We start from the raw sequence: 23,633 nt of genomic DNA on the forward strand, positions 1-23,633 counted from the left end.
GTGATGTAATAACGCCTGTAGACTCCTCAGGCACTGATATCTGCCTGACCCCAGACTCCACCCGCTAGAGATGAGACAGAGATTGTGACCAGTGTGCAACACACACACACACACACACACACACACACACACACACACACACACACACACACATGCAATCAGACACCCACATATACAAACTCTGGTTTAAACAACACCCTTTGTGACCAGCTCTTTCTGTTCTGATTTTAAGAATTTCCTCCCACTCTTCCTCTTGCTTTAAGTTCTGCGATATTCCTAAGCTGAGTCTTGTGTCTGGTCTGATGGGTCTACTATTATTTTACATCATGCATAAGGCTGGAATATGCTGGAACAAGAAGTCCAATGGTCAGCAGCTCTACAATATATATATATATATATAGGTTTTTGTATGTACACACACACACTCACACACACACACACACACACACACACACACATATATATATTTATCGTGAACATGTTTCAGGAGTCCTCTATGTAGCAGTTCTACTGGCCAATTCAAATGATATCAGAAAGTAAAAAAAATGTAAATGTAAAATGTAAATAAAAATAGTAAAAATCCGCCCCAGGATTTTGTTCCAATTGTCTAGTTCTGTTAGTTTTTTCTTAAGGTGATTAAATACATGCGTAACTGCGTTAAGCTCTGCTGATTAACGTGGCTAGTCGTAAACCCTCCACTTGTCTTCTGATGAAATCTTTGGCAGTCTGTTTAAGTTCATCCTATAAAAACGTATCTAAAAGAAGATTGATTGGACATCTACATCAGAGTATCCCACTGATGCCACTATCCCACTGATATTTGCTTCCGGTGGTCTCAATAATCTAATGGCGGAATTTGCTTTAAATGAAGTGGCCAAACTTAAAAAAACACACTATTGACAAACATGGGGAGCTGAGTAAAGACAGCTTGGCCCTGCATCCCTATGGCTCTATTAGGTCCTCCTCAGCCTAAGTCAGCAGTAATGGGCTGTGTGTGTGACTTGATGAGGCCCTGAGACACTTGTGTGAGTTTGAGGGGTGGTGACACAGATGCTTGCCACAGCTGCAGCCATTATCTAGAGGAAGTGACCATCCCAGACGAGACAAACTGTGTGTGTCATGTCCACGTCACATCCCAGGAGCGAGGCGCTCTCACAAGTGTCATTGATCTGGCCTTATGGGGGCCTCAGCTCTCTAGTCACGTCAAAGCCTCAAAGGCAATTTACTCATATCTGCCCCGATAAGCAATTTCAGACATAACATCTTATTTGGATTGTTTTGTTTCATGTCTTCCCTGACAGCAGGCCTTTTAGCCCCATGCAAAAGCCATTCCGTCGCGTCTGTGTCGCTTCGGAAATGGCACGTCCCACCTGGTCATTTTACACAATTTTTCAGTCACTCAAATAGGAAATCCAGAAGGGACCAAATGAAAATCCTCCAGTATCGCCAGCACTCAGGGTCCGATTTAGAGGTGAAATTGAAAACTGTGAAACTTTTAGAGTATTGTTTAACAGCACATGTTAGGTAGGCTCTATTTGTTCTTTTAATATTCCCAGTCCATCACCTCATCATATTTCTTTGCCCTGTGTTGCAAAACTAGGAGAATAAAGTGTGCTTTGTAAGAGAAGTGATTTTCTGCTTAGTAGCGGCTAAGGCGCTGTCAAGTCTTGACTTTAGGGTGAAATCTCAACCACAAAATCAATACCCTGCTTCTCTCAGGAGGAAGAGTCATAGATTTGTCTCTGTGAATAATGTCAAACGTTTCCTCAGGGAAGGATGCTTAAAGAAAGATATTAAAGAATATTTGTCCTTGTTTTCTGTTGTTTTCGGTTATCATAAACGCCTTCTGCGATGCTGCAGCGAAAGATGAAAAAGATGTGGAGAAGATGAAGGGGATACGAGAGTGGTGAAGGCTGCACAAGCAGAGAGGAGAAAATGTCAGAGTTTAATTAGAAGGTGCATCAGTGAGCTATGGGTGCTCGTAATTATCACATCCAGCTCCAGTCTGCCCTCCAGCAGGGGCTACACATGGTGCCATTATGAAAGGTAAATTCAATAAAGCGTTCACTCCCAAAGAAATTTCTGGACTAATGTGTGGTGATGGCGGAGAGAGAGTCTCCTTTCTCTCCAGCGTAGCCTCTATATAAGTGCTCTTGGAACACTCGTTAGCGGCCCGGATCACACGTGTATTCTTAAAAAAAAACAACAATAGGATCATAACAGGCTCGGACGTCCTGTAGTGTCCTGTTTTTTACCATTCATTATTAATAAGCACTGTCACACACGATACTGTCTTGGGGACATGTTTTCAGGAGTCCTCCATGTACATTTGTTTATCTTCTGTTTAGGGTCTAAGAGACCCTTAGCTTTAACATTTGGTTCAGTTTAAAAGGTTCCTGTATGCTTTGGTAGTCTGTTTGGTGTTGAGGGCTCTAAACTGTTCCTCCCAAAATCTGTATTTTTTTAAACCCATTTGAATATACAGCATTTGGGATTTTGGATCCCAAATAATAAGGAAGTAAAGCCAGTTTTAAGATAACATGAGAGTTAGAGGTGCCATAGAATGTATTTATTTGTATTTATTTGTATTTGATGTTATTTGATGTATTAATAGTGTGTGAGTTTGATTGGGGTAAAAAAAAAAACCCTGTTAAAACATACATACTATACTATATACTATAACATCCTTTTATGGTGGACTCATTAAATATAATAGATTAAATAGATTTGCTTTTATAAGCTGGTTTATGCCACTGCAACGGCTCACAGAAGCTGCTTAGCATGGCATAGCATATCAAATTAAATCAAAGTTTATTTGTTACAAATATAGTCATACATGCTACAACTAGCAGTGAAATGCTTTGAAAACTGCCAGCTTACCTGAATCAAATAGATCAAATGTAAAGAGAAAATGTACACAATATAGAACTGAATAATTACAGTAGTATGCAACGTAGAGATGAGCTCTTAAATGTAAGTGCAAAATGTGTTAAAGTGAAGGCAACAGATCAGGAGCTAATAACAATAATTAAGTGCACACTGTATGTACCATAAGAATTCACAGCATAGCAAAGTTCTATTTTTTACCACTGAAACGAAAACACTTATTTTCTAATAAAAATGCCACTGCTCTTACTGGTCTTATTCCTTGGATTTTCTTTTTTGAGAAATAAAAAGTAAAATACAGCTTTCAGTTCTAGAACACCTTCATGTTTTTGTAAAGTTTCTGGATTCAGTCATTTTAACATGAATTAGCATTTTACTACTTTATTTGGAGAAATAAAGAAAAACAACAACAACAAAGAGTTTATAAAATATTTAAAATTAGTATAGAATGCAATTATATATATTTTTAAAAAAAGTCTAAGTAAGTAATTTGACAAGAATGTGAATACAGTAATTAATGTATTACATTGTTTATATAATAAAAAGTTCTGTTTGGCTCACAATGCTTTTTTTAAACTTGACTTCAATTTGACAAGTTTTCAAATATGTCTGACTTTGTGAGATTCCATCAAGAGGTTCCTAAAAAGATTATCCTGACTGACGACACTGTTGAGTGAATTATGCATATTCCGATAAATACCCATCACCTCTGGGAATATATGATCAGCAGTCCCTAATCAGACTCGACACACAGCTTGTGACAATACACACATCTGAACTCAAGACATATTAGGAGTGACATTCAAGGTGGCATTGCAAATGGCAGTACAATATTTTTTAATCTCTCTTAAAGTATAATGTGTTCATAGGTAGAGAAAGTGTCCTCAAGCTGAAATATTCATTATATAATTTTATTCTAGTATCTTGCAACTGAGAATATTTGAGGGTGATTTTAAAATCATTTTTGTGTATCTTAATGTATTGTCCCATTTTCAATTAATCTCCAAGTCATCATTACTGAATGCTGCAAAATCTGGGCCTTGTATAAGTTATATTATCGGGTATGTCTTGTAAATGATCAGTGAACACAATATTTGTATGTGTGTGTGATAAAGAGAATATTTTTAAATGGGTTTATGGCTTTATATCCATGGGTAATTTGTAAATACTTGTAAATATTTTATTTAGCTATTTATATCATAAACCAGCATTAGTAGGTCATTGTTATAACATAACATTTTAGTCTTTATTTCTGCTGTCATATAGTTTCAGATATCTGTGTGAGAGCTGTTGATCTGTGTGCTTTTTGTTGTCTGTACCTTCATTCTGCAGTTCTGATTACGAACAAAATAACTACTGAAGGCAATTCAACCAAAATAGAAGCCCCTCAGTTTACTTGAAAGAAGTGGTTCTGATTTAAAATTGCGTTGTATAGTTAAATTAAGAGAAACACTCGTTAATCTTAGGTTGGTCAGATGTTATGATTAGTCTGAGAAGGATAAACAGAAGTGGACCAAACTCAGGAAAGGCTTCTGTGTCTTTAAATAAGTAGAGTTCCTTAAATTCAATGCATTTGTCATTTTCTTGTATTATTCTTATTCTGGGGGACAGAAATAGCTGATTATCACATTGTTGAAGGAAAAGGGAGGTTGTGTGTAATAATCAAGAAAACACAAACTTATTACTGACTGCAGTGGTAACACTACAAGCCCGATCACTTACAGTAATAGGCTAGAGTATAGGTAGAAGGTTACTCTCCCTGCAGCAGAGTGCTTGCATCCAAACCCATTCAGTAAAACAAATGTTCAGTAAAACACCTGTAACGTTACATACCGAAGACCCCTTGGTGTACAAAATTTTAGGAACCTCTGAAATATTCCAGCTTTTAAATGCTTTTTGTAGCCATCTTCCTTACTACAGGCTTCTAGTTCTATGAGACACAAACCATCATACATTCACTGCTCTTCTCAGATACAAATTTTTTTTCAGGGTGCTTCAGGCTACTTGCTTTGTAGATGTTGCTTTGAAAACGTCTGACTCTTTAAGTCTATAAAGTCTTATTTTTGATCTGAGCCTCTTTAGACTTGGTCTTAACTTGATCTCAATGTCGCTCATCTTGGACTTGCTCAAATTAATCTTGAAATCTGGTGAATGCTGCTGGAGTTTCCAAGACCACAGTCGACACAAGACAGTCCAGAACATATTCTGTATTAAGCAGGCAATAAATACATAATACAATAAATACCATAAATTATTATGTTTTCATTACTTCCTGTAATCTGTGCCCAACTGTAACCAGCCATACAAGAAGAGGCTATTTGACATGATCAGAGTTTGTATTGAGAGCCAAACAATACGGTCATGACTCAACTGCAGTCAGCACGACTCACTGAGCGGCCATCCTCCTTAGAACACTCTGCCTCCTCGGACAAATTACATGTGCAAAAAGTAATGAAAGTGCACTCTACATGATTAGCCATTTTGTTTGGCAGCTGTATTTTGACACATTGGAAAGCAAATGGGTAATTACATTCTCAACACACACCACATTGAACAGGAGTAAGGGAGCAGGAAGCATTTCAGCTACTTTTGCAGTTGAGAGGCAAGTGAGGTATTGTGGCCATCAAGCCAATCGTTTTATCCTTATATTTACATTTCTGAACAAAATGTCACTATCGTCACAGAAACATTTCCCTTCAACCTAAAAAGATTATCTAAGAAATGCCTTCCTCCCTTTTCAGGGAACAAAGAGTTAGAGGCGGGACTGGTTGCTGAGCCTGATAAAATGAGAGTGCACTCAGTAGTCTGCGTCCTTAGCCTTGGGCTAAGGGAAATAAGAGTCAGATAGCTGTTTACAGGGTTTGGAGCGTGGTGCTGTTCATGGGTCTTCTGATGGGCAAAAACATGGCCACATAAAAACAATGCTCTTTTGTGAACAACAGGGGACCAGCATATCGTCACTGTCCAGTCAAAAATGGTGACTTTGCAGAAGAAGGCAAAAATGTTCTTAACTTTGAATGGAATTTAATGTAAAGTAAGAGTTTATTCCAAGTAATTTAGAATATTTATATTGATCCATTCATCTAGAATTATTTGTACAGTATACAGGGCAGCGTCAGGGTTCAAACTGTATAACAATCAACAGCAGCGATATATGTACCTTTCTTTTTGTGCTGAAGTCTTACTTATATAAGCAAACACTTTATTACTTTCTGAATTTACATCAGTTCCATAAGCTCTAAAATAGAACTCTGTGGGACTTCACAAAATGTGGTAAGCTAACATGCTTCAGTATTAATTACTGAGTAATTCACTTTAAGGGTTTAAGGGGAAAGCCTTTCTTCAGGCTTCCTTTTTCATGACATGGCTCAAAGAAACTTTTGTAGACCCTTTTTTAAGAGTGTGATTAACTAAATAAATTTAGAATAAATCTGGAGATATGAGCTAGGACACAGAGCCAAAGGAAAAACAATAAACAAATGTTGGTGAACCCAAAGAGTTAAAGGTAGCCCAAAGGACTGAAACTGCAGAGCAAAAGGGGTATAAATGTATGTGTAAGTGTATAAATAAAAGTGAAATTACCTGGGCCCATTTTAAACCACAGACCATGTTTACTGCATGCCATATTTGTTTGTTTATTTTAATTATGCGAAAGTACCTTAAACATGTACATTAAGTACAATTTCAATGACATCGTATTTGAAGATAATGGATTATTTATTTGTTGCCTTTTTTCAGTTGGCGAGACTAATGACCCTCGCAGAAATGACTGGAGCACACAGGCTACACACAATAGACCAAGAAAAAAAAAAAGAACTGAAGAGGATGAGGAATAATCGCCCAGCTGGGCGCGCTGCAATTATACTGTCTAACAATTATCCGCTGGAGCCCACCGGAGAATCAATACATAATTGCGATAATTGCACGCCTTAGTGCTGGGGATCCTCTGCAACTTTTAGACAAGGGAGCAAAAATGAATAAACAACAAGCGAGCAATGAATGGCAGAGACATTTACAACAAAAATCTGTGTGCAGTGTGGAGTCAGTGAGTCAGCTGCACACAAGTGTCAGGGTCTCCTGACACTCCTAGTCCTAATCTTAGTGCAGGGGCTGGGCACTATGAGCCAGTCCTAGTTCAGCAGAAGGCTGGTTTATTGGCATACATGTGGGCACGTTATCTTTGCAAAACCTCTGACCTCTGAGTCACTGTATCGTGGTTTCTCTTCTTGAATGCAAATATCGTTTTAATATAAAACATTTAAAATAAAAAAAGTTTTAGCTGGCTGAGAGGTGGCTTTATATTTCTCTGCTTCCTTGGAACTCCAGACACTTTACAAGCAGTAAGGACCATTCCATTAGCATATGATAATTTCTGTAATTTTTCAGATCTCTGCCATCAATGTTTCCAGTTCAGGGGTGTTGAGCAACATCTTGCTGAAATACTTTTGAGCTACAAAGCCCAAGGTGTCATGCAATTTGCACAAGCATGTTTCCCTATCAGAATTTTTTGTGGGCACTACCCAGTATGGCTGAAGTCTGCAAAACAGAGAAGAGGAATCTCTTCTGCATCCAGACCTTGGCTTGTGTAATGGCCTACTTTTTCCCTGTTTTTCCCTCGGCTCACTCTTCCACACAGACACATTCATTTCTTGAGAAGGACAATACCATCTCCTTGGGGTGAAGCCAAGAGTGGGCATATTTCTGTAGCCTATATATTTTTTTACAATCTTCTCTGTCACCAGGCTACTAAAACAGCTTTCATTCCTGACCGTTACCAGCTTTTTGAATGTGTTGTTGTAGGTCTTTAACCAATGCATCATGGAACATGGATTTCCTTGGAGTTGGAGTATTTCTTGGCCTCGCTTGGCCTTTGCTTTTGTTGCTGGAGACCCTCCCCTTAAGAGCACCTGTTGGAACAAACCTGTTCAGAGTATTGCCCAAAGAATCTGATTGGTGTAGTGCAGAATAGTCACCCAGACTGGGAATTGACCCCCAGTCTACCAACTCACTGGCAGGTAGTGGTGTTATCTGTTGCAACACACCAACCAAGTAATATAGGAATATATATGTGTGTGTGTGTATATATATATATAACATAGGTAATGTAGATATTACCATGATATTTCGTTGTTATTACCAAGCTGTAATATGAAGTGATACTGTGATGGCAGTCCTTTCTATACTTGGTGGCAATCGTTCTGGCTGTGGAATTGTGGCGCTTCTTTTACACCTAGATCGTCTCTGTTGCTGTCTTCACTAACCTGCACCTATGTCTTTCAGGTCATTATGCTCTTGCCACCTTTCAAGTCAAAAAAATGTGTATCCTGGTTTTAAAAGGTCCTTTTCACACCCTCTTTTGGCTTGCGAGCTTTTTTCAGTTCTAATTCTGCATTTCTTTGGTTTTACAGCCAAACATTATATAACTGCATTGTGTCTGCTGTGCTCATCGACATTGGTTGGCTATTTCTATTGAGTAATGATGTTGTTAATGGTTTGGTTAATTATTGAAAAGGGGCGCATTATATTTCCATCTCATAGCAGAAAGGTATGACACTTTATTAACTACATTTACTTTTCAGAATGGTTTGATGTCAGCATCATGTCTTGTTGATCTTATTTAGGCACATGTTTTTTCTGATACATCCCCACTACAATATTTACTGAGCATCAAATCACTGACTAAACCTTTAGCCTGCCCACTAAAACGGTCTTTCAGGGTGAGATAATACAGCATTCAACAAATGACACAAGTGCACCTGGATTTCATGCTAAATCTGATTCAGAACGAGGTGGAAAATCGGTGCACTTTGTCTTAATGTCAGTGTGTGTTTTTATCTTCTTTAGTTCCTTTGTCCCTCTTGATAAATGAAACCCTTTTGCTGCAAAGCCCCCAGGCAACATCAGTGCTCTTTAGCATTTCCTCTGCAGCATTTCCACAGAGACATTTGACCCTTCCACCTGCAACAACAACCTTCACATAACCTGTATCTTGATAACCCCGTACTCCTGTAGTAGGACTGGCTTCTCATTCATATCACCAGTGGTATGGCCAACTATATCACTATGGACCACTCAACCAATCAGATTGTAAGGTCGGAACTACCTGTTGTATTATAACAAATAAAAAATAGTAGAAGTTAGACTTTTTTTCTCAAAGGTGCCCTTATGTATAGACAGCGTCAAAAGCATTTACCTATACCACCTATGCGATGGGACGGCTCTGGGTATGGCCAACTACTACATCGCTAGTGGTATGGCATACTACTACTCAATTCCAGCAGAACTGAACTCTCTTAAGCCGTATCCTGATTTTTTATGTCTCTATATTTCTTTTTTTGTGTCTAACACTTTTTAAATTTATTAAATTTAAATTAATTTAAACTTTTTAAATAATAAAATCTAAATTTGATTTCTGATGGAATATAGCTATTTAGCTTTGTGCTTTGCCATTAGTGAAGTAATGTTTGGTGGCCTTGGATACTAGGTAACAAGAAGTAATACAGAACAGGGTGTTGTATTATATAGGGGCATCAAGTACATACCATATAAACCATTTCTTAGAGAGTAAGTATGTGGTATGTTGCTTTTCATTGTTGGATAGGATATGCCAAGCCCAACCCAACTGCCCAATCGTTTAACATAACTAAGGAAAAACTGTTCTTTTTTTAGTCACATCTTTACACTATTAATACAAAAACAAGGATTTTCAAAATGATTGACACGTATACTAGATGAGGAACTTGACTACATTAAGTCACATAGCACCCCAGCACGAGTGAATATGGCTCTCATGCCTGCAAAAGAAAAGGCTAAAATTAATAAGAATTTTAAGTTGGAGGTGAGAAAATGGGTTGTACTGGAGGATACACATTTATTTCATGCTGTGATTTTTTAATGCTCTTGATAATCACAACATGGAAACAGTACCTATTTCATGGAATGACTCGACCCTGGATACCAAAACCTAGCAGCTGTTCAGCAAATGGGCAGATCATGTCTGCAACCTACCGGGTATGCCAGGGTAAGCACATCTATGGGCGATTCTCAATAAAAAATCTGGTTCAGATTGGTTCAGACTGGTGTGCTTCAGTAACACTGACTTGGCAAGTTCAACTTGCGAGGACAAACTCCCGAGGATGGGAGGATGCTGTATGGTAACTTTGCAATTTGAACTGCAGCTTGGTGCGTAATGCATTGGTTGTGCCAAGTGCACACAAGTCATGTCCTGATGCATCCTTGATAACACGGGCGGAACAAGAACACATCCGGGTGCTCAGACTGTACTTGGCTAGATGTGAACTCTTGTATGGAACAGTACTTCAATATTTCAACTGATGACTTTTCACAAGAACACAGGAACACAAGTACAGACAAGAACGCAGATTGAGAACCGGCCTGTGAGTCTAAATATCTCAGAAAGGCTGAATACGGGTCCATTTGTGGTTGGCTGCTCTTGCCTGCCCATTGGTTCCGGACCCGCTATAATCCAACCATGAGATTTTGCTGAGCTCCTCCTTACCCCTTGTGTTTTTCCCTCCTTTCTGTTTTCTCTCTGTCTCTTTCACATGAACTGAAATGCCCAGTTCCAACTGTTCCATCCTGGTACTGCCTGACCTAGCTCTCCCCTACCCTCCAGCCCGCTGTCCTGCTCTGGGGCCTTGCCCTATCCTCACCTCACTGCATTACTATGCATACTGTTTATCTGCATGACTTTATCATCTCACTCCTGTTTTCATCTTTTTAGACTTGACGGCAGATTTCCCTTTTTTCTTGATTCAGTTTTGTTTTATTGTTGTTTTGTATTTTTATTATCTGGAGTCGACCAGGGGAGCATGGGCTCCCCTATTGAGTCTTGATTCCTCCAAAGGTTTCTTCCTCTAGATCTGAGGGAGTTTTTCCATGCCACTATTGCTGCTGGCTTGCTCAAAAAAGGCTTGGACCCGTATCTCTGTAAAGCTGCTTTATGACAACGTTTGTTTTGAAAAGCGCTATTATAAAAAAAAAACATTGAATTCAATTGAAAGGTTGGAAGGTAAATCCTGCTGCTATGATTGGATATCAGTTCATATTTAGAAGTCGCACTAGCCAATCCTAGTTCTGGAGGATGCAGGTTTTTTTAATACAGGTGGAAAAAAAAATCTGTGTAGGTGCAGTAGCATCCGAGACTGGGAGGTGGCTTTAATTCCTTTATCGGCCACGCATCAAGTCTTTAATCGCGTTTAAAGGCACCAGACTGTTCTCGGCTGGAGGTGAAGCTTCAGATCAGGCAAAAAGGAGGAAAAGAAAACAAGGCATCAGATTTGGCAAAGAGGTGCGCTGTGCTTGTTGGATTGAGCTGATAAATGGACTCAATTTTCTCCAGCTGACTTTATCCTTTACTCTTATGATTGGCATTCATTTGGACACTGACAAAAATAAATGATTAAATACAAATCTGAAGAAAAATATCTGATGTAGATAAATACTGATATTCCTGCAAAAGAGGATTTGCGATTTAATAAAGTGTCCCAACACACCCCTTCACAGCAAAGGCACAGTTAAATCAGTAACAGTGCTGGAAAGTAGAATTAATAAATCATTTAATGTAATTATTTACTTTTCTGCTTCTGAACACACTTAAATACAGGCTGATTGACTTTGAAATTGTGAATTACAGTACTTTGATTACAGATAAATCTAATTATTCTTTTATGATATTTTAATAAACGTCAAAATATAAATTAGGCTTAACATTCAATTTATTACCATTGTGTATTCCTCCTGTCAAATCTCAAGAATAAGGTGCTTCCACTGGTTCCACAAAGAACCATCACTTGATGTAAATGTTCTTTAGCAATTTAAAGGTTCTTCACACTTTGTGGAACCACAATTGGTTCTTCTGCTGCACCCCTCACAGCAACCCTTTGTAGCACCTTTATTTTCAAGAGTGTAGATGGGGAGCGGTGGTCATCATATGATTAACTAACTAATCTCTGACCAACGAAGTTAGACTAATTAAAAAACGAATGCCCATTAAACCAATACCTAGAGCAGGCCATGTTAATTTGGAGAGGAGCAGGGGTGGGAGAGCCTCTGGAACGTTGAATGAGCGAGAACGAGCGGCTGTTTGACGTCAGTAAAGAGAGATTGCCTCTATAAATACTGCAAGGTGATAGAAAAAGCCCAGCGCAGCCAACAAACCCAACAAAGCCAGCACTTTCCACCCAGAAGGAGCAGGACGTCTCGGGTCATCTAAACCAACAGATCGTCCAGAGAAGATCATCAACAGCCGAGTTATGCCCAATTCAACCAGTTCCACATCGTCCACCAAAAGCATGAGGAGAGCCGCGTCCGAGCTGGAGCGCTCAGACTCCATCACGGTAAGAGACCGATCTAGGAGACCCTTCTTACTGCAGTTTAGCAGGACTGCACAGAATCTGCAGCAGTGTGTGTGTCTGTGTGTGTGTGTGTTAGAGATGTAGAAGATGTACGACGCTTTTAATGTGGATATGTCCACACATGAAGAGGATATTCTTGATGTGATTTTATGTTTTATTGTGATGTGCAGTAGAACGTGCATGCGCCCCTGCTTTTCCAAACGCGTTACGCACAGCAATGCATGAGCTTTAAGTTGCGTTACGTTGCTTTTCCATTTAGAGTTCATAACCGTGCATAAGCGTTACTCTGCAGTATATAAGCTTTAAGTTACACTGTGTAGTTTTTCATTTATACACTTTTATTTAGGTTCGTATTCATGAGGTTAGAGTTCAGCTTTATTCGGCAGAACACGGGCTTTAAAGTACAGCTCAGTACGCTTCACGACGCAGTATGCCACAGTTTATAATCTTTAAGTTACAGCTCATAAGCTTTAAGTTACACTGGAGAAAATTGAAGTCATTCGCTTTAGGGTAACGTGCATAAGCTTTAAGGTTATACACTTTGCGTTACACATCAGATGTTTTTTTCTTCAGTAAACACGGTTTAAGTTACAGTTCACAAGAGTTGCATTACCGTTAATAAGCGTTACTTTGCAGCACACAAGAATTATGTTACACTGCACAGCTGTACGTTTATTCACTTTTCGTTACACTGCTGTCCCATGCGCTTTAAGTTACGGTTCATAAGCTTTAAGTTACCATGCTTGCTTTTTAAGTTACCGCGCGCTTTGATTCCTACTGTGTAATTCACTCTGTATAAAGCTCTATAAGACAGCTCATACGTCTTTACATTCCAGTACATTGAGCATTAATGCATGCACAGTAGCCTAGTAATCACTCTGAGCGGGCCTAAAGAGCGAAGCACTAAGTCTAAGCTATGCAGCAGGTTTCCATAGACTGCATTGAAGTTCTCATGCGCTTTTGGAGATGCAAATCGCTCCCACCCACTGTCCACAAGGTAAGCAGGGATTAAAACAGCCCACCCTTCAGTGCCTTCTGCTTACAACAAACAAACAAACAAACAAACAAACAAACAAACAAAACACAGATGTCTGGAAGTCAGATGCATGCAGAAAAGGTGTGTTTCTCTGGCGTTAGTGGCACCGACACGCCTGTGGTTTGCTGTTGACAGTCTCCGAGGTTCGTGGGCAGGCGACAGAGCCTGATCGAGGACGCGCGGAAGGAGCGCGAGGCGGCGGCGGCCGCGGCGGAGGCGGCGGAGGCCAGCGAGCACATCGTGTTTGAGGAGGAGGACGGCAAAGCCTTGCTCAATCTCTTCTTCACCCTGAGGAGCTCCAAGAGCCCTGCCCTGTCCCGCACACTCAAAGTGTTCGAGGTAGGGAGAGAGAGAGAGAGAGAGAGAGAGAGAGATAGAGGGTTCTCTAACTCTTTTGGCACATTGTGATGGATGGAGCTGCTTCCTCCATTTGTCCAGCTCCCTCCCAACAGTCAGTTATTAATTTGGTCACTTTTGGAGCTCATCTTTAATCAGTTGCCATGTTTCAGTTATTGGATATGTAATGAAATCAAGCCGGGGGTTATTCCGGTTAATCTGCGGGCATCCTGTTGATTTGCTGAGCCTGATGTTAGCTCAGATTTATTTTTTTATTATTGTGATTTAAATATGCAAATTTGTGTGCCTGTTTTTAGTTGTTTTAAGCATAATAACTTATACAATAGATTTTTTTATAGCATCATAAAAATGCATTATTTTCATGTAAAGGTGCTTGTACTTTTTTATTTGATATTATATTTATATTTTTTCATTTCATTTGTATGTATTGTTACCATTATATCATATTATATTATATCATTGTAGTGAAACATTCCCATGTTTGCTGTTTGCACTTGCATTTTGACCTAATGAAAATGTCATTACGATTGGACCAATAGAAATGCCATAATGCTCCAAAATGATTTAGAGTTTAATACGTAATGAATTCAATCTTAATTTAATATAAATAACAACTGTCAGAGTCACATTATGTCAAAAAGTTAAAAACAGCAAAAATGTAAAGCTTTAACCTTTACATTGATGCGCTTTAAAGGTTGAAAAGGCTTGCCCTCCTTCTGTAAAGTTGGAAGGTTTTTGCATGACAGCAAGGAAAATTGATTGTGAGTTACGAATTAAACTAACATACCCAAAGAATTTCCTTTATTGAATATTCGCAAATATTTGCAAAATGTGAAAGGTCTCAGATGTGCACAGTGCTGTATGAAATAGATTTTGTGATTGTGTATCTGTATCCGTCATGTTAGCCTGCTCTCATAAACCAAATGCTGTAACTGTCAGTCACCCTCATATCATTCATAGACATTTGAAGCCAAGATGCATCACCTTGAGACCAGACCGAGCCGGAAGCCTAAGGACGGTCTGGAGGATTTAGAGTACTTTGTGCGGTGCGAAGTTCATCTCTCCGATGTTAGCACTCTCGTCAGCTCCCTGAAGAGGATCACAGAGGATGTCAGAACCACTAAAGAGGTTAAATGTAAGATATCACAGGCTGGACATAAGATAGAGTTACACTATGTGTTTTTGTAATGACACATCACAGATTTATTTTACCCCTCTGTTCTCTGTTTAAGTCCACTGGTTTCCAAAGAAAATTGCTGAACTGGATAAATGTCATCACCTGGTCACTAAATTTGATCCAGATTTGGACCAGGATCATCCTGTGAGTATACGTACCTCTGTAAAGCATGGTGACAGTGCAAAGACAATGCTCCTATTTCACTCGGCTGCTTCCACCAATAATTTCCATATGTGATTTTTTCTCTCCTTCAGGGTTTCACAGACGCTGTGTACAGAAAGCGGCGAAAGGCGATTGGAGACATTGCCTTCAAATACAGGCAGTAGGTGACGTCCACTCAGTACACTGGAAATAAATGCCATATTGACTACTGAAAGCAATGTGCCAAATTCAAGCAATATGCCTAATATCCCTCATTATGAGACACATCTTTTTTATAAACAGCCATCTTTTCAAGTTCTCATCAAGATCATTTCTAGTTCTTTAGGAATGATTTCGTAAACTGTTGTGTACATTGTACTACACTAAAGTAAAGATGGTTCTTTAAGTGGTCAGTGGTGCAGGGGCAGTGATGGCTCAGCGGTTAGTGAAACCAGGCTATTGATGACAGTGTCGTGGGTTTGATACCTGGTCTGGGCAAGCTTTGACTTTTTGAGCAAGGTCTTTAACTCTCTCTGCTCCACCAGGCTCCTGACACCTGGGTTCACTGTCCACTGTGTGTGTTTGCTCACAAGTGTATGTGTATATTCAGTGCACAGATGGGTTAAAGGCAGATGCCAAATTCTGTCTGTGCCCAACACAAATGGAAAATATGGTTGTTTTTGATGCCATAGAAGAACCACTTTTGGTTCCATAAACCACTACGGCCCGGTGCTCTAACTGCTGAGCCACCACTGCATCTGCACCACTGCCCACCAACTGTTCAGAATGTTTTATGGTTTTTACGAAGATTCAGATTTGGGCTTTGTTTGATTTATAAGGACGAGACGCATCATTATAAGAGCAAAGCTGCCAACAATTATATGATTTACAAAAACATTTATAAAAAATGTCATAAATCTGACCTAAACCTTTTGTTAGGACTGTTCTCAAAAACTAATTTGAGAACATTTTTAGGAAGATACTGGTGATTGAAGCCCCATGATTGCACTTGACATGTGTGAGTGTGAAGAACCTTTTAAATGTCTAAAGAACCTTGAGCATGTGATGTTAAAATGTCTTTGTAAATATTTTTACCAACATTCACACACAGTTCTTTATGGAGCTTCACAATGGTACACAATGTGTGGTTGGTGTGGCGCAACAGATAACACCACTACCTGCCAGTGAGCTACTACACTACGTGGGAGACTGGGGTTCGATTCCCAGTCTGGGTGACTCTGCTGTGCTACACCAATAGTGTCCTTGGGCAAGACTCCTAACACTACATTGGCCCACCTCTGTAATACGAGTTACCTTGTAAGTCGCTCTGGATAAGACTCTATGCTAAATGCCATAAATGTAAATGTACACTCTTACAAATAAAGGTACTATAAAGGGTTCCTTGAGTGATGCTATAGAATAATCATTTTTGTAAATAAAAATGTGAAGGTAAAAAACTTAAAAAACATTTACATCAACTTATTTAAACCTTCAAAAAATCCTTCACAGTCACTTCTCTACTGCAAACATGGTTCTTTATGGAATCAAAAGTAGTTCTTCCATGGCATCGCTTAAAGAACCATTTGAAGCACCTTCATTTTTAAGAGTGTATGATCATTTCAGCTGATAACATTACTTAAAATGAGACTCAAATGTCTAGAAATAGACTGAATAATCTGATAATATCCTCATCACAATTTAATAAGGAGGAATATTAGATAGATAGGCTGTATGAACAACGCATTCTCTTGCCTGGATGTCATTTCTCCTGCCTTTTTCTGATGAAAATGGATTGATTTTCAAAATCTGATTTGTCTCTTTTCAGTGGAGAGTCGATCCCCAGAGTGGAGTACACAGAAGAGGAAATTGGGACATGGTATGTGTGGTGAAATTGTTTATAGAAGAACAAAACCAAGCCACACAGTGCCTTTAAATATGCACACACACACACACTGCTTTTCTAGATAAACTGATTTGTTAAGGCTAAACGTTTAGCCGTTCAGCGGATTTATGATCGTAGTTCGTGGCAACATGCTGTGTTAACTCAATCACTGTCAGAGCAGGCTGCCCAACTTTAAGGGAATTGGTTTACACAGGACAAATCAGGTCACCTGCAAGGCTGTGCATTATGTTAGCATGTTGTCTGTGTGTGTAATCAGATTTGTGATGTGATACGGGCATCACACTAAGCACTGACTTGCACCTGTGGCACAGCAACAAGTGATAGACTGGTGAAGTCAAGTGATTCTGTTTGCTTATTGTAATCTGACTCTCTTGTGTGTGTGTGTGTGTGTGTGTGTGTGTATTGACAGGAGAGAGGTCTATAGTACCCTTAGGGATCTGTACGCCACCCATGCGTGTAATGAGTATTTAGAGGCATTTAGGCTGCTGGAGAAACACTGCGGCTACAGCCCTAACAACATCCCTCAACTGGAGGACGTCTCATGCTTTCTGAAAGGTTAGTGAGCAGATGAGTGTCAGAACCAGGGCAGGGCATTAGGTGTGGGTATCTCCAGCCCTGGTCTTGTAAAGTTGAATCATCATATGCAGGAGAACAGCTTTCCATGATTATTGCTGAAAATATCAGTCAATTCGTTATGGCATGGCCATGCTGGCATGATTGCATCACTGAATTCCTGCAGATTTCTCCCGTTTCACCACATCTCAAAGATGTTCTATTGAAATCAGATCAGGTAGCTGAGAAGTCTACTGAAGAACACTGAACTCATTGTCATGTTCATGAAACCAGTCTGAGAAGGGATGCACATGGTCAGCATATGCCCAAAGTGTGCCAAGAAAACATTCCCCTAACTATTACATCACCTGCACCAGCCTGGCCTGTTGACACAGAACAGGTTGGGTCTATGGATTCATGCAGCTGATGCCAAATTCGGACCCCACCATTTGTGTGCCTCAGTCGAAATCCAGATTAATCAGACCAGGCTACGTTTTCAGATGGGTGAGCATGTGCCCTCTGCAGCCCCAGCTTTCTGTTCTTGGCTGACAGCAACGAAACCTGATGTGGTCCTCTGCTGTTCCAGCCCATCTGTGACAAGGTTGGACAAGCTGTGCATTCTATTTAGCTCGTCTGAATCTGGCCATTCACACAAATCTAGCTGTTGACCTCTTATCAACAAGGTGTTTTCATCCACAGAACCACTGCTTTCTGGATAGTTTTTCTATACACCATTCTGAGTAACCTCTAGAAACTGTGCTGGAAATCTCAGGAGATCAGCAGCTAAAGAAATGTTCACAACGGCCCACCTGGCACCATCAATCATTCTATGCTCAAAGTCACTGAAATCACATTTGTTTCTCATTCTAATGTAAATATTACCCGAAGCTGTTGTCTGCGTTATTTTGTGCATTCCACTGCTAAAACACAATTGGTTGATTCAATAATTAAGCATGCGTGTTGTCTTTTGCACTGGCCTGCCATGTCTTTTTGGCTATCAGCCTAGCCTCATTGACTGTCAGAGCGAGTGACTGGGTATCCTAACAAACAGCTGGGTAGTGCTTAACTAAATTAAGTAAATCGAAAAAGAAAAACATCATTTTCTTTAACTTTTATGAGTTTAACATAACCATACAACTAGTTATGCTGCCTGCCATCAGCAGCAAGAGCCTGAGAGAGCACAATTGACCTTAGATGGCATCTGTGAGCCAAATTTGCCAATATGTTTCTGGTTGCCTGGTGACGTTGCATCAGCGGCTGTTTGCGCATCTGTGAAAGGCGGCATGTGTCAGCCATGTGTCGGGAGCATTACATGTGATAGGGGGAGAGTGCTAATTAGTGTTAGGAATTGGGGAAACTAAAATTGTGGAGAAAATTTGCATAAAAAAAAAACACATAACCATACAAAATTTGAAATACATGAACATATTGAAAACATATATTGTTTTGAGCAAAAGGAGTTTGTGGCTTCCCCTGGGTGTCCGAACGGCCAGGGTCGCTCGCTGTATTCAAACGCAGACTGAAGACCCACCTCTTCCGAGAGTACTTGGACGATTAGAGTACTATGGTCACCTTATTGTCTTGTGTTTAGTAATGTCTAAGCTTAGAGGTATCCTTTGAATTATAGGTCTATTTTAACTAGCTAAGGCTTTTCTTGGGTAAATAGCAAAGCCCTTTGTAAGTCGCTCTGGATAAGAGCGTCTGCTAAATGCCATAAATGTAAATGTAAATGTAATGTAAATGTAAATGTGGCTTTAGGAAATACATTATCTCGCTCTCTTTCTCTCTTTCTCTCAGAGCGTACTGGATTCCTGCTGAGGCCAGTGGCAGGTCTTCTGTCAGCACGAGATTTTTTGGCCAGTCTGGCATTCCGCGTGTTCCAGTGCACGCAATACATCCGCCATGCTTCTTCTCCTATGCACTCCCCAGAACCGTAAGAAGCAACTACCTTCATATTCAGAGCCAGCCCAAGGCATACTCGAATTATGCAGCCGCTTAGGGCCCCAATGTCTTCAGGGGGCCGCCAAGAGCACCAGGATATCATGATAAAAAATATATATTTTAAAAATAACATTGAATAATATAATGAAATGGTATTACACAGGTAAATATCAATTTTTATAGGAATTTATTTTCATAGTTGGCACACCAATACTAGATTAATCAATTTCTGCTGTTGGCTGCTGCCACTGTTGGGCAAATGCAGATATGTGCCGCTTGGGTTGTCGATGTGGGCGCTTCAACGTATTGCACAATATCTTTCTCCCTATGACATGATGAAGCATCTGGTGCTGAGGTGGTGGTATGGGGGCCCCAAATAAAAATCTGCTTGGGGCCCCATAAAGGCTTGGGCCGACCCAGTTCATATTCGACTGTCAAATCTCTGTACTTTTTAAAACCTCACTGAAAATAATTAGAATAGACAAATGAGAATGGACTTCTCTGTTAACTTCAAAATGGGGTATGTTCTCTCCACAGAGACTGCGTACATGAGCTCCTCGGACACGTCCCAATGCTAGCTGATAAAACATTTGCTCAGTTTTCACAGGTAAATACATAACACCACTTTCCTCAGTTTTTTGGGGGGGAAATATGACTCACAGTGACAAATAAAAAATATATATATCTCTTTCTCTCAATGCACTTGTAGAGCATTGGTCTTGCCTCTCTTGGTGCATCAGATGAAGACATTGAGAAACTGTCAACAGTGAGTCTTTTATTGGCCACACTCTTTTTAAGTCTGGTCATATTTATCTGTGTTTCCAGACTATTGATTCTACTCTCAGAGCTTGTTTTTTAATTTGTTGTGTTTTTTCCAGCTTTACTGGTTCACAGTGGAATTTGGGCTGTGTAAGCAGGGAGACACACTGAAAGCTTATGGAGCGGGCCTTCTGTCCTCCTACGGCGAGCTAGTGGTCAGTGGCTCTTTTCTTCCAAGTGATTTGAACTTTCAAACATATTGCGCAAGGTCATTCACTGCATAACCCTTTGTCATTACAGCTACATTACAGTTGGAATGTAAATTGACCATACTTTGGGTTTTCCTCCTCACCAGCATGCTCTTTCAGACGAGCCAGAGATCCGTGAGTTTGACCCAGAGTCTGTAGCCGTGCAGCCCTACCAAGACCAGAACTACCAGTCTGTCTACTTTGTGTCTGAGAGCTTTTCTAATGCTAAAGAGAAATTGAGGTAAAAGGAACCGAGTGTTTCATCAGTGGACGTTCAATCCAATTCTGAAAATATATATACTAATGATTACACCAAAAATATTAGAATGTCAGTTTACACAGATTGCATTTTTGTCCTGTGCTCAAAGGTGATTATTTTTTAATTTTTAAAAACACTGTTCTCAGTTGATTTGATGCTAACATCTTCATAATATCTCTTTATAGTTCAAAGACACATCCTTTCCAGTACTTATTTGATCTACAACTATGCACAACTATCATTATCAGTCATAGAGAAACATCTATGATGCAGTTTACACTGTGTGTATAATTGTTAGGCAAACTGTTCCCCTCAGGAACAATTTTATTGTTGAACAAATGTTAGTTTGTTGATCTACTCACAATTAACCTTTGCTAAAAGCAGCAGCCATAGTCTCACGTTTGAGAAGGACCTTCAAGTTCTCATTAGGTCTGAATTCAGGTGAGGAATGTGGTGGCCAGGTCATTACTCATGACCCCGGTCATTTTTGAGGCCTTTGCTGGCGAGTCGAGCTGTGGTGTTCTCGGAAATGTGTGAAACTGGCCATATTTTTAGGAGTGGATTTTCAGTCTAATAAGAAAAGGTTCAACTAGCTAATCATTAACAGCAGTCCATACCAGAACCCCTCCTCCACCTTCCTGGTGCCTGACTCAAGGTGGTGCCCTGTGTTCATTTGTGGTCCATCCATGGGCCCCATAATTTTGGTTCACCAGGTTACTGTCGCTTCATCTGTCTATAAAAATCTCTTCAGATCTTCAGATGTTTCTTGGCCCAATCTTGACACTTCAACTTGTGAATCTTTTTCAGTAGTGCTCATATTTCAGCCATGTCTCTTAACACTTCACACCTTGTACTTCTGGACACTCCAGGCAGGTAGTTCTGGAATATGGTGGAAATGGAGGACAATGGGTTCTTCTCACGTCATTTGCAGTTAATTCGTGTGTATGCATTTTTTTGGGACTCTGTTGACTATTTGCACCAAAATGTTTGATTGTCCGGTTGTTGCACCTCAATAGTTCAAGTTGCATCTGTCTGACCTTTCATTGTCAGTAAAAGTACCTTTAGGCCACACCCTCCCTCATTATGCAAATATATATCACCTGAAGATGATTAACTACAATAAACACTAACTTTTCTAATGTGCATCAAAACAGCAGTAAGGTCAGAATACTTATTTGCCTAATAATTGTGCATGTAGTGTATAGGGACTGTCAGATTAATCAGATTATGAACTTCAGATCACACATCTTTTACCACCCAACGCTAGCTGGGCATACTGAGAACCATAAGAACCATACTGGGCGCTTCCTTTTAGAGGATAGCATGATTTCACCTGCTGTGTACATCCATGTGACCCATGTACGTTCTGTGTTTCTGTTTTACATATTTGTTCATCTCTAATGACAGAGGATATTCTGCGGGCATCAAGAGGCCATTTTCAGTCAGGTTCGACCCGTACACAAACAGCATAGAAGTGCTGGACAACCCGCTAAAGATCAGAGGAGGACTGGAATCAGTGAAAGATGACCTGAAGATCCTGACAGATGCCTTGAACGTGCTGGCATGAGTTTAACAAGGCCTCGCTAACTGCCCTGCTGCCCTGTCCCTCATTGCTTACTATGTTCTATTTTCTATATGTTGTGTTTCTTGTACTTTTTTTGCTGCTGCTGCTGCTGCTGAAGTTGTTGCTTTTAAAAAGCTGGGTGGCAACCATGAGACCTCGCGTTAGAGTTTGTTTCCAAAGACTTATTGGGTCACCTGGTGACTCACTTCAGTTTCTGTCAGAAAGGCATGGTATTTTTGAAAATAATTATCCACTTACTCAAAGCCAAATTCTATTTACAAAAAAATATCATGTAAAATGACTATTTATCTAATACCTACATTCTGAACTGTGGATATATGTATAAGAGTGACTATATGAACAATAATCGACAACCCCTGGATCATCAATCTCTTCTAATGATGAATGTATGAATAGTTTTGAGAAAAATATATCATGGCATAAGTGTTAATAATGTGAAGTATTCTCCTGCAATCAGTAAACTGTCACACAAGTTTTTTTCCAAGCGTGAATATCTCTCTGAATAGCTGATAAAAAAGCAATGAAAAGCCTGTTTCAGTGCCCAGAGTGGTCAAGCTTTGGCTATTATTTGACGTGGAAAGTACTGTGCTTAGTGCATTGTGGTGGCCGACTCAAATGCATCATTTCAGCTGTGCTTGCCTATGAGGCAAACAAGTGCTGCTAATATAAAATCAACATGATGGGAAATTAAACCATTTGAAAGTGACTGCCTGCGCATGTTTTTTCCCCATAATAAAAAGCTGCAAATGAGCCACTCTTATGATTTAAGAACTACAGAATCCTAAATGATGTACCATAAATCCATTGCTTGGACAAATATACAGTGCATCTGACATAATTTCCAAAAGTCCCCTAGCCACCCACCCACCAAAACCACAAAATGTTTCTTTATAAGTAAACACTTTCAGCAAGTCAAGCAACAAACCATTTACGGTAAATTAATATCCACTGATATTCTTCACTTTGCCGAATACAAACACACTGCATGCAACATGGATTTGGGAAATTCTTGCAGAGCATCTCTAAATGCATTGTTAAACTAGACATGCTCTAATGTGCTATAAATCACAGAGCATAAGCATTCAATGCCATTACAAGTGTCAGTTCACTTGTAATCAGCGTATCAGAGAAAAGTAAAAAAAAATAGTGTATGTAACTTAAAGGCAGGCTAAACAAACTGACTGCAAATGCATCAGTGTTATAATCTCAGGAAACATAATATCATAAAACTGCAGGGGCCTCCATGTTGGTTTGCACTCCATTTTCTCCTTCCACAAAACATGTATATCATCATTGCCAAAAAAGTGTGCATGATGCAGGATGTGATGTTAGCTGTTTGTTATCTGTGGAGTAGCAGAGTGAGCAGCTAGTCTACTTTTAGATACTCATCTTTAAAAAGTGCTTCAGTAACA

General features: G+C 39.7%; 1 protein-coding gene across 1 annotated transcript; it reads left to right on the forward strand.

Annotated features, from left to right (window-relative positions):
* Nucleotides 1–12,037: 12,037 nt before the first annotated feature.
* Nucleotides 12,038–22,898, forward strand: th (tyrosine hydroxylase). The gene is made up of 13 exons (XM_072669238.1): nucleotides 12,038–12,245; nucleotides 13,435–13,638; nucleotides 14,617–14,791; nucleotides 14,889–14,977; nucleotides 15,088–15,155; nucleotides 16,800–16,850; nucleotides 17,287–17,432; nucleotides 19,227–19,362; nucleotides 19,908–19,977; nucleotides 20,080–20,136; nucleotides 20,249–20,344; nucleotides 20,485–20,618; nucleotides 22,044–22,898. Exons 1-13 carry the CDS (start codon nucleotides 12,162–12,164, stop codon nucleotides 22,201–22,203), a joined length of 1,470 nt encoding a protein of 489 aa, XP_072525339.1. The 5' UTR covers nucleotides 12,038–12,161; the 3' UTR covers nucleotides 22,204–22,898.
* Nucleotides 22,899–23,633: the final 735 nt, after the last annotated feature.

Source organism: Salminus brasiliensis, chromosome 2, assembly GCF_030463535.1.
Source record: "Salminus brasiliensis chromosome 2, fSalBra1.hap2, whole genome shotgun sequence".
NCBI classification, from domain to species: domain Eukaryota; kingdom Metazoa; phylum Chordata; class Actinopteri; order Characiformes; family Bryconidae; genus Salminus; species Salminus brasiliensis.

Excerpts from the sequence above, each read along its gene's own strand:
- th (XM_072669238.1), top strand. The coding sequence starts at position 12,162 with ATGCCCAATTCAACCAGTTCCACATCGTCCACCAAAAGCATGAGGAGA. Across the intron at positions 13,639-14,616 it reads GCACACTCAAAGTGTTCGAG|ACATTTGAAGCCAAGATGCA; the intron begins GTAGGGAGAGAG and ends TATCATTCATAG. Across the intron at positions 17,433-19,226 it reads CGTCTCATGCTTTCTGAAAG|AGCGTACTGGATTCCTGCTG; the intron begins GTTAGTGAGCAG and ends TCTTTCTCTCAG.